This window comes from Dendrobium catenatum, unplaced genomic scaffold (assembly GCF_001605985.2).
Source record: "Dendrobium catenatum unplaced genomic scaffold, ASM160598v2 fragScaff_scaffold_993, whole genome shotgun sequence".
NCBI classification, from domain to species: Eukaryota; Viridiplantae; Streptophyta; class Magnoliopsida; order Asparagales; family Orchidaceae; genus Dendrobium; species Dendrobium catenatum.
This window is the reverse complement of record NW_021319455.1, coordinates 516,842-529,008: the sequence shown is the minus strand read 5'-3', so window position 1 is coordinate 529,008 and position 12,167 is coordinate 516,842. Positions and strand designations below refer to the sequence as shown.

General features: G+C 33.5%; 1 protein-coding gene across 3 annotated transcripts in view; it reads left to right on the top strand.

The window, feature by feature from the left end:
• Positions 1 to 12,167, top strand: part of LOC110100045 — a 78,475-nt gene that overhangs the window by 48,152 nt on the left and 18,156 nt on the right. Inside the window, exons 12-14 of one of the 3 annotated variants that reach the window (XM_028697740.1) lie at positions 9,387 to 9,485; positions 9,630 to 9,703; positions 10,344 to 10,423. In XM_028697740.1, the coding sequence (XP_028553573.1) occupies positions 9,387 to 9,485; positions 9,630 to 9,703; positions 10,344 to 10,377 (207 nt within the window). In that variant the 3' untranslated portion in view covers positions 10,378 to 10,423. Of the gene's footprint in view, positions 1 to 9,386; positions 9,486 to 9,563; positions 9,610 to 9,629; positions 9,704 to 10,343; positions 10,424 to 12,167 lie in introns of those variants that run through there. The other 2 variants (XM_028697741.1, XM_028697739.1) reach the window with 2 other exon arrangements.

Genomic DNA, 12,167 nt, shown 5'->3' with positions numbered 1-12,167 from the left:
ATTCAAATTCTTATCTAAATTTAATAAAGAAACGTTATTTCTAATATTTTTTAATCAAGTCTTTTTAGGTCTACCTCTACCTTTCTTAAAATAAGTCAAATTTAATACATCTACTTTCATAACCGGCTCATCGAAAGGCTCTCGTTTTATCTAATATTATCTTTCACTGGAGTCAATGTTTAAAATTGCGTATTCGGGTATTAAGGCGTTTTTCATTTGTGAGGCGAGGCGTAAGCCTCAAGGCGTTTTGAGGCGTAAGCCTCAAAATCAAAAGATTGCGTAAACATAAAATGATAATTTTGTTATATACTAATGAGTGAATAATATAAAACATAAAAAAGTATAAGATATGAAGTGAAATCAAAATATCTCAATAATAAGACAACATGAAATATAGTTCAACTCAAAATTCTATCTTTCCGAAATCCCAGTATTCTTTTCATTAACATATAATTCCGATTTCCAATAAGAACTCATAAGTCATCAGCACTGTCATCACTAAGGGGTTCTTCATTTGAATCATCATTATGGTGAACTGCTCTCTCCCCTTCCTCCTCTCCTATAGAGTCCAATGTCGGACATTTACTTCAAGATTTATGTAGGTTTTAATATATATAATGTGGGGCATAAGCCTCATGCCAGTGAGGCGAGACGGGACTCAAGGCGGGCCTCAACCAAGTTGAGGCGCAAGCCTCATAAAAAAACTCGAGGCGTAAGCATCGAGGCGTTTTTTATTAGAATTGCGCAAAGGTGGGCCTCAAGGCGAGCCTCATATTGCGCAATTTTAAACCATGACTGGAGTTACTCTAACCTTTTCACTTGATTTGATTATAAACATATAAAATTTAGACGTCATTTGATCATTCAACTAAAATCCGGAAATTTCTTACTATGCTTCATGCCCTTAATTTAGGCTCATTCGTTTATCAAATGTTTAGTTAGGACATCTATTACTAAAGCAAAAAGATATAAGCATAAGGCTGGTCCTTGATGTAATCCAACTGAAATAGAAAAATACTTGGTCAAACCACCTTGTGTTTGAACACAAGTAATAGCTCATGCATACATATCCTTAATGACTTGAATATAAGCTTTATTAAACCCTTTATTATGTAGAACTCCATAGCACTTCTCTTGGAATTTTATCATATGCTTTCTCTAAATCAATAAAAATTATATGTAGATCCTCCTTATTCTCTCTATACTTCTCCATCAAATCTCTCAATAAATGTATAGCTTCAATAGTAGACCTACCTGGCATGAATCTAATTTGATTTTGAGAAACATTAGTGTCATGCCGCAATCTATGCTCAATAAATCTCTCCCATAGTTTTAAATTATGACACATTTATTCTTAAAAATATGAATTAACACACTCATTCACCACTGATATAGCATCTTTTTAGTCTACAAAACAATATTAAAAGTTTAGTAAAACAAGAAATTCCTTCATCTCCTAAGCATTTCCACACCTCTGTTGGAATATCAAGTCCAACAACTTTTCCACACTTCATTCTCTTTAAAGCCTCTTTAACTTTGATTTTACTAATACAGTGATAAAAAAGAAAAATCTTTATTTTCATTTAGGGTGCTAAGGTCACTAAAGCCAATTGCATTTTCACAATCTTCATTGAAAAGTTTAGCAAAATATTTCATCCACTTTGTTGATTATTCTCTTTTAATAAAATCACTTTTGATCTTCATCCTTAATACACTTCAGTTGAACTAAATTCTTACTACTAGTTTAGCTAACTTATACATATATCTTTCAACCTCCTTAGTATCTAATATATTATATAAATCATTAAAAGCTATAATCTTTGCATTGCATATTGCTTTTTTAAACTCCTTACGAGTCTCTTTATATCTTTCCCAATTATCTAAATTTTTACAGTTAAATTAATTTTTATAACAAATCTTTTTTATTTTTTTATCTTTTCTTGCACATTTTGATTTCACCACCAACTATTATTAGTAACTTTTCCCTTTGATACTCCATGTACATCTTTGCAACATTATTACTATTACTAGCTACTTTTTCCCATATAACATTAGCTTCCTCATGCACAGATAAAATTTTCAGATCTAGAATCCTACTCTATATTCTATAAATACCCCCATCTAATCCTATAATTATGATTTATCATTCATCTTAAAGTTCAAAACTAATAGACGATGTTAGATACATAAACTTTCATTTGGAATAACTTTATAATCTTGGTAATCTAAACGGTCTATTTTTTTATAAGAAAATAATCAATCTGAGTTTTATTACATCCATTATAAGTGATGAGATGTTCATTTCTTTTCTTAAATAAGGTATTAGCAATTACAAAATCATAAGCTAAAGAAAATTTAACATGGTCTTACCACCTTCATTAGTCACTCTAAAGCCATAGTCACCATGAATACTTTTAAAATTATCTACCTCTCTACCAACATGTCCATTTAAATATCGTCCAATAAAAACTCTTTCTTTAAGAAATATTTTTGTATTAATTCTTCTAGATCATTCAAAAATTTTAATTTTGAGCATATATCTAAACCTACTTGAGGGGCATAAACACTTTTAATATTAATAATCTTAACATCAATAATAATCTTTAAAATTATAATTCTATCTTCAATTATATTATTTTTACAATATTATCCTCGAAACTCTTATCTATAATCACACATACACCATTTTTAGTATGACTATTACTTGAATATCATAGTTTAAATCCTAAACTTTTAATCTTCTTAGCCTTCTCTTCAACTCATTTAGTTTCCTGAATGCATAGAATATTTATCTTCCTATAAATCATAATATCTATTAATTTCATTAATTTGCCTGTAAGGGAACCTATATTCCAAGTTCCTATCCTAATTTTAGTTTCATGGACTAGCTTCTTTGGCCACATCCATCCATGATGTGGGAACCCTTGCCTATTTAACACTGCATCCGGGTGCCGTGCAGCGGCCCTTGCACTTGTCGTTGTATTTAATAAGCTAGTTTTTTCTTGATCTTGTCCTTAAAAGCTTACGCTCTTCTTGAGAGTGACTAACTTCTCTCCTCTTTTTGATCGGTGGGACCCTTATGGGTGAGATAGTCCACAAAATTTTATAAACTCTTTTATTTAGTCAGTGTACATTCCAAATTTTTTATCATCACTTTGGCCCTAAAAGTTCTTCCTACAAGGCATCAGATGGGAACAATCAGATATAATTGGGGCCAAAATACTTACCACGCCCAAACAGCAAACTCCCATGAAGTCACACTTCACGTTAAGGTTGATGAGCTCCATCAATCTAACACCAATCTCCAACACATGATAGAGGGGCCAATTACCACCGCAAGATTTCACTAGCAATCAACATTGTGTGCCAACACCAATACGGCCATTTCATGAGTAGGGCACTTGAGGAGTATGAAGTAGTAGATGAAGACCTCAAAAGTTCTGCATCAATTGAAGTTCCCATAAATTCTCAATGGATCCACTTGGGGCATGGATTACTAGTTTGTGCAATTGAAAATATTGACAAATGCATCATATATCATGTTTGACTTAGATTGCATACTAAATTTTGAACCTTATTATCATTAGATTGCATATATTGAATTTTTTTAATAGAAAGGATTAAGCGAAGATAGACAAGTAAAATTTGTTGCAATGAAACTAAAAAAAAATCATGTCTTAGATTGGTGGCAACAATATTAAGTGAATAAAGTGGTTTCCATTTATGTGAAAGATAAACTAGATGAAAAGCTTCTTCCAATAGATTTTCTTGTAAATTTTATTTCCCAAATTTAGTCACTTGAAAAAAAGAATGAATGACTATAGCTGGAGATTTTTATAAATTTTAAGTCTACTTAATATATATATATATATAGTGGTTTGAAAATAAACATCTATGATTAGTTAATAAAAGTTGCTTATTAAAGATCAAAGAAAATATGAAGAACTTTTCGACAAAAAAGAGCAAATTAGTGCATTTAGTTTTGGAATTTTAGATAAAAAATGCGGCAATACAATTAATTGAGCCTTTTAAGCATCATAGTAAAGAGGTTTCAAAGTAGCATATAGCCCTCCCAAACAACAGGGAAAAGTAATATCTTTATTTTCATTTTCTAACAAGTAGCGATCTTACTTTTGAATGAACATAAAATTTAAAAGAGACAATAATCAATTTATTTGATAAAGGATAATAAGATAACCACATCCATGTGGCCTAAAGTGACGAAAGATGAACAAAGCACACAAAAATTTGTGATCCAAATATTAGGCCAAAGTCTGGTTATTGTTATTCATAGAAGTCTTGACGATAGCAAAGATCCAAGATGAATTTTGGTTTTTTTACGACATATTTGCACCATTTATGAAAAGAAATGTTTGGTTTTGATTGATTTTGAAAGTAGTAATATGGGTTAAAAAAAACAGAACTCAAACTAAGTTTTCATCCAAAACTATATAAAATTTGTTGATTCAAAAGGTGTCAGGTTCCTATTAGTGTTTGTTTATGTTTTCTATTCATAAGCATGCTGATGAAATTTGGTGTTTTGTTTTGCCTATGCAGGTAACTTACGACATTATGATAGAAATGTGCATCATACAGCTAGAAACAATGCTTACTAGCTTTTGCTTAGCGGAATTAAGTATTCTTTTACGTCATTTAAAGAAGTTCCTCCAATGGCAAGTAATGAAGAGAAAATTAAGCTTTTGTCAATAAAACAATTTGAAAGGTCATCTAAGATTTTTTTTTTTGTGTGCGTGTGTATTGCATATGGCAAGGAGGAAGGGGTGGAACATATGTTGAGTTTGTATTTAAACTTTGGAGAAAATTTATGGATGCCACCGTAGCTGAAACCTAACATTAGATTCATTTGGTGTCGTGTACCATATTACCTAATCTTCCTTATCATTGAATGAGTCCAATGGAGCAAGATGAGCTTGAACAAGTCAAGAAATTGCTTATGAAGGGCTTAATTCAAGCAAGCTTAATTTCTTGTGTCATGCCTTTTTTTATACTTCTAAGATAGATGGAGATAGAAAATGTGTGGATATATGAATTATCAATAAGATGATAATTTATTATCAACTCCTAATCCCTTGAACTACGGACCGATATGTTACAAAGATCAAAGTTTTTCTCCAATATTATCTTACAAGTGCATATCAGAAAATTAGATTTTTTAAGGGAGATGAAAGAAATGCGGTGTTTAGAACTGGAGTTGGCCTTTATGAATAGTTTGTTTTCCCTTTTGGATTGTCTAATGGCTCAAGCCTCTTTATGCTCTCGATGAATCAAATTTGTAGACCTTTTTCGAAAAAATCTGTTATTTATTTTGATTATATAACCATATTTAGTACATCTCCAGATCAGTATCTTTAACACTTGGAGGATATATTTTTGAGATTGTAAAAAGAAATAAAATTTTTATTAACCTAAACAAGTGCTCTTGTATGACGAATGTGTTTTTTGTACTATGTAATCTCTTCCTGATAAGAGAAAGGTTATGAGTGCAAGGTAAAGGCATTTTGGAGTCTCCAATGTCAATCCATAGATGTATGAAGCTTTTATGATCTTGCTACTTTGTTTAGACTCTTTATTAGAAATTTCAGTTCCTTGATTGCTCTAGTAACCTATTATTTGAGAGATCAGAAATTTTAATGGACTAAAGAAGTGAGTTAAATTTATTAGAATAAACTAACTGAACCTCCTATGTTTGTTCTGTCTTATTTTGATGAAGTTTTTAAAGTTGTGTATGAAGCATTTAAGGTTGATTTTGCCGGTCTTACTGAGAAAATTAGCATCTAATCACCTTTTGATGAGGATATCAGATTTCGACTTGTGTACCGTCGTCGGAGTCGTAGATCGACGGCTACGATCCAGAGTCTTTACTTTTGATATATCTTGTATTTTATTTGTTCTTGCCTTTTCTATTTTTCCCTAGTTTACCCCTGTGAGTATTGAGTTGCTATTGTAGCCCCGAGGGCATTTGTATCTTTCTGGTTTTCTTTCATTTTGGCCTATTTATAGGAGGCCTCTTGCATTGTAATAGATGATGAATTATTGAATGAAATTTTATGTTCTTTGTTTTCATCTCTAAGTGAGTTCATGAGAGGAGAAACCCGAGGAGGGTGATAGCAAGACCCGTCAACCGTCGGAGGATTCCAAGGTTCGCGGCCCGATCTCTTCTTCTTTCCTAAGTTCAAATTCCTAGGTGGTTGGCCGCCGGCGGTATAGGGTGGGGGCTCGGATATTGGGAAGGAGAAAAGGAATTCGGGTAGGGAGGGGCCGGCAAGTGATGGGTGAGGAGAGGACGGCCTCCCTTCCTCCCCCCGGCCACCCCTTTTCCCCTTGCTCAACCCACCGGACCACCTCCTAGCCCTCAAATTTGAAATTCAAATTTCAAATATTTAATTACTCACTTTCCTAAAATAAGCCTTAGTCAATTAGGAAAGTTTCCTATTGGGAATTCAATTAAATAATTGAGTTCAAATACTTTCCTATTGTCTAAATCTAAGTTAGGAAACCTCTCTATTTAAATCAAATCTAATTTAATTTTCAGATTTTGATTTTGATCCTTATTTAATCCTTGGGGCCCACTCACTTAAACCAAATCCCACTCCCCCTCTCTCTACATGGCCGGCCACGTATTCCTTCCTCTCTCTCTCTCTCTCTCTCTCTCCAATTTTCATTAATTGCTCTCTATTAAGACCCCGTAATTATCCTCTCTTCCACTTTATTTCTTTCAATTTGAATTTGAATTCAAAATCTTCCCTCCAATTCCACTTAATCTGAAAATTAATTTTAGATTTCTAATAATCCTCCCTAATCCAACCTAAACCTAGCCCCGCCCCTTCCCTCTCCACCTCCTCCTACCCGAGAATTCCCCTCCTCCCCTCCTCTTGGCCACCTCTCCTAGGCGACGGTTCCTCCACCATAACATCACCACGACGCCAAGATCCTTCCATGATCATGTATGGACGATCCGGAGCTTGATCACGGATTTGTGTTCAACTCTCAAGGGGAGATCGACGTCATCCAATCACTGTTCTTTGACGTTGGATTCGGATTCGACCACACCGTTGAAGAATACCTTGATCGTATTCTTTTCCACCTAGCGGACGTCATCGACGAGCAATGACTTACGAGAGAGTGGACAATCACCGGACGCCCACCCGCTCCTCCAACGTCGTCTCCTTCCCCAACGACTAGCCCCCTTGGCGTCACGTGTCTACTAGTGGCATCCCTAAGCTTGTGTGCAATCTTCTTCCGTTAAGCTGAGTGATATCAAGAGTGTAAGTGAGGGATTCCAAGGTGAATGATCTAGATTTTAAACTGTGGATTTTGTTAACGTGCTATTTGCTCTACTAATTTTGCTAGTCTCCTATTGCTCTTAATTGTAATCAATTGTCGTTACTTAGTTCTTCTGTGAAATTTTCTAAAGATCTATCTTGAAAACGCATTTGTTTATGTTTAACTATGCCAAGTTCACAATTTATTAATTTCGTACAAGCAATTCTTGTTTCATTACATTGTTTCACATCACCTTTTATAGTGAAACCCTAAGTGATATTAAGCAAAATATTCCATGTAAGATTTGTAGTTTTATGTGATTGCACAAGCTTTACGATTTGTAGTCATTATTTGTTATAGGAAATTTATTTTGTATTTTGACCATGTAACTTTTTATTTTGTGAATGCTAAAAATGGTTGAATTCTAGGCATGCTAAATGACTTTCCTTTGTTCGAGAATATAATTTAGTGATTTGTAATAACTGGTGCTATAAACTTGATTGCTGAATCACTTAATAGAAAGTTTTTCCTTCTTAACATCTTGACCATTGAATCATTCGTTTTGACGTCCAATTGGTTCAATATAAGAATGATCTATATTTTAGGCTGCTTTGATCAATTTCAATTTTTTCTTTCTTTTATCGCTTTCATCTTCTCATTCAAACTTCAGGCATGGCTACATCACAGATGATATATTTAGCTAGGTATGAGTTGGGCAGATAGAGTTGGCTTCTTGGGAAATAAATTTTGTCAGTTCTAACTCAAATCCATAGTTAGCCTAATCTTTTGACAAAATTGAGTATTAATCCTGGGCAAGAAGCTCGACATCTTTAGTTCGAGCAAAGATTTTGGCCCAATGCTTAAGATCAACCTCACCCAATTAATATCTTTTTGGAGTTGGCTAGGGAGTTGAAAATATAAATGATATGATTTGATCCAACATTGGAACATAACATTTATCACACCTAAAGATTGATTAGTCCTACTAATCATCTCTGGTTCCAATACCAAAGAAGCTTAAAGATTGTTATTGAATGCTATGGAACTTAGAGGCCATTCATCTTTGGACGGTTCTCATCACAGCATCTCTCTCTAAAAGAAGAGTGTACCTAGTGCGGTCGGCCTCATACAGTTGTAGGGTCTAGGGATGGTAGATGTAGGAAAATGTTCCTCTACGTTGAGGAGAAATGTTCTCTATTTCTTCTACATATCTATTTAGCTAAATTCCTTGAATTTATGTAAGTATATGTATATATGCATATATAATCCGTGTTCTAAAGACATTAGGAAGTTCCGTGAGGGAAGGAGACGAAGCTGTGAGTGTAGGAGACGAAGTCGGAAGGAGACGACGCAGGGAAAGAAATGAAGCCGAAGTTGTGAATGCAGGAAACGTTCAGGCATCGGTTAGGTCGGAAGAGCAGGTACGCGGTGTTGTGGCCTTGACTTTGACGTGCAGTAACGAAAGCTTGAATAACTCCTGATTCGGCTTTCTTTCATTCGTCCGCTCAGTACATGCTCGGTACCAAGCAGGTACAAGCTCGGTACCGCTCAGTACATGCTCGGTACCAAGCCAGTACCGCTCGATACGGAGCTGGTACTGCTCGGTACCGAGCGGTACATGCTCGGTATTGAGCGGTACATGCTCGGTACGCTCAGGTCGAACCCCGCCAGGGGGCAGCACCCCCTTAGACCCCCGGCAGACTGGTATATTTTATATTCAAGTCTTCTAGTTCAACCAATATTCATAAAATACTATGTTTGTCTTCATATAGAACGTTGGTGGGCTCAGTTTGGAGATGATGTTCCTGAATTGAAAGCTTTTGCAGTTAAAGTTCTTAGCCTAACGTGTTCGGCTTCTGCATGCGAGCGTAATTAGAGTATCTTCAATCAAATTCATACAAAGAAAAGAAATCTATTAGCGGCAAATCGAATGAACAAACTAGTTTATGTTATGTTTAACAAAAAACTGAAAGATTGACATCTCAAATTACAAAATCAAGGAAATATTGAGAATGAAATTGACCCTTTGCATGTTGATGAGTTACAATCTGATAATGAATGTGTTACTACTAAGAATGCTGATGTATCTGAACTTGAAGCAGAAGGAGAAAGTCATGTCAATGAAGAAGACAATGAAGCAACTATCCAAGTATATAAAAGAAAGAAACAAAGTGAGATTGGATCTTCAAAAAAATTTAAAGGTATTCTTAAATATAATGAATTATTTTGTATCTTATTATTGTTTCATTTTAGAGCTAATGAAATATTAACTGATATAGGAGATAAATGAAAAAATATTATAGATGAAGAAGAGTTGGAGGATGACTTTGACATTAATTATGAAGATTCTTCTTAAGACAATCGAAGTGATGATGAGCCTGCTTTGGGTCTTGATCCTAAGGGGATGTTTTATTTTTAAGTGAGTTTATTTTAAATCTTGTATTCCAGTAATATTATCTTAAAACAAATCTTCAAATTCATAGTTGACATAATATTTTGTTATTTTTTGTTATTATTTATAATTTTAAATTAATTTATTTTAATCGTTTTGAGGCTTACGCCTCGCTTAGAAAAAACGCCTCGATTCCTCGTGGACTATGCTGAACGTTTTGTTAATTACTTAATCTAAAGCATATCTGAAAAGCTAACTGTTAATGTTCTTTGAACCAGTTATATGTATTTTTAATTTTCCCTTTTATCTTACGTCTTGACAATGTGATTTCTTCATGTGGAACTAAGTTTCTTGGATGTATGTTGAAGTGACATATATATTCACATGTACAATTTAATAGGCCCTTGAACAGTTTCAGACACCTTTTCTGTCTGATATAGATGGACTAGCTTTTTGTAAATCACCTTTGTTTCCTAAATTTTTTCTTTTAAAAGCAAAATATTGGTACTTTTTTAACTTTTCAAACCATCGTGGTATAACAAATTGTGAAATATAGGTATAAATCAGTCTTTAACCACATAATTTTTTTTATTATGTTTATTGACTTTATTCTTTTGATTGAGTTGTCATGATTTTGTGTGCTTAGATACCTTTGCTTTTAATGCAGTGGACACCCCCTAATGTCAGCGTGCCGCTATTGAATTTAGTTGATAACATATTCCAACTAAATCGGAGAGGATGGTTAAGGTTTGTTTCCTCATGGGCTCATTTCATTTGCTTTTTTATTTGTTATTGATATCCTTAATCATAATTATAATTAGCCTTATTGCAAGTTCACAACCACAATTTCATTTCATTTAATGAAAATAGGCCTATGCTTTATGGTTGCTTTTAACCTAAATATCAAGCATTAATTTTTCTCAACTGGTCTTGGTAAAAATTATTTGTCTTTGACATGGACTGAACTATGCAGAATTTTAGATTTGGGTGATAGCTATAGTTATTATCAAAGAATAGAGAAAAAGTCAAAATGATTTGTGGACTATTTAAGAGGCGTCATTTTAGTTCCAAACTATTGTATGTGTTAAATTTAGTCACTTAACTCCTTACATTTTCTCCAAACTAATTCCTGAATTGTCCACATCTAATTCAAAATAATCTAATTTATGGACTATTTTGGATCATATTTGAGAAATCAATAAACTAAGTTGAGCAAATTTATAGTTTGGAACTAAAATAGATGCATATAAATAGTCCATGGACCATTTTGATATTTTTCTCCAAAAGAATATAAAGCTTATAACTCAATTCTAGGAGGTATGACTAATTATGGTGTGGAAGGATCAATCCTTTGCTGAGAAGAAAGAAATTAGAAAGTGGAAAAGCAGAAATAATATATCTAGAAATGCATCCTGCTCTTCAGCCAACAATGTTCCCTCTTATGCTAGTAATTCCTCTTCTCCTGAATAATTATTTTTAATACAATGAATTATGAACATAACACTTCAGAATATAATATAGTTCAAACTATACTGTAATATGAAAAAAAAATCATAAGAAAAATTATAATCAGAATAAATCTACAGAAGTGATGCACACTGTTTTATGTTAGGATAATTATATATAGTAAATAATTTTTCCCATGATGTCTTATACAGTTTAATGGTTGCAAAATCTTACTAATTTCAGTGTTGTAGCTCTCAAGGTTTAAAATTCCGTATTCGGGTATTGAGGCGTTTTTCGTTCGTGAGGCGAGGCGTAAGCCTCAAGGCGATTTGAGGCGTAAGCCTCAAAATAAAAAAATTGCGTAAACATAAAATAATAAATTTTGTATATACTAATGAGTAAATAATAAATAAAGCATAAAAATGCACAAGATAAATAGCAATGACATTAACATATCACATAAGAAGTTAAGAACTCACTAGTCATCAGCATTATCATCACTCATCAGTCATCACTAAGGGGGTCTTCATTTGAATCATCAATATGATTAGCTGCTCTCTCCTCTTCCCCCTCTCCTAGAAGTCTAATATCTCCCAATCAGCTTCTTCTTCCTCATTATTAGTTATCTTCATCTTCCCTAAATAGTAAATATTTTTGAACAATATCATAATGAATAATAGTGTAAAACATTAATAAAAGTTCAAGAAAAGAAAACTATATTATTTATATACCTTTTTTGATTTGTTCTTGATTTGTTCTTGAGTTGTGGTGGATGTGGATGCTTTAAGACCATCAAAGAAATCAACATTTAAATCTTTATCTTGTAATTCAGACGGCATCACTTCAACTTCATCATCTACAAACCACTCATCATCAGATGCCACATCATCGTAAGCAAAGGATCTTCATCATCCATTAATCATTTTTTCTTCAAATTTCTATCTCTGAGTCTCCTATTGTACATAATGTACACCAATGAGTTCATCCTCAATGTCGACAAACGATTTCTTCTCTTTGTATGCACTTGGTTGTAGGTACTTCAATT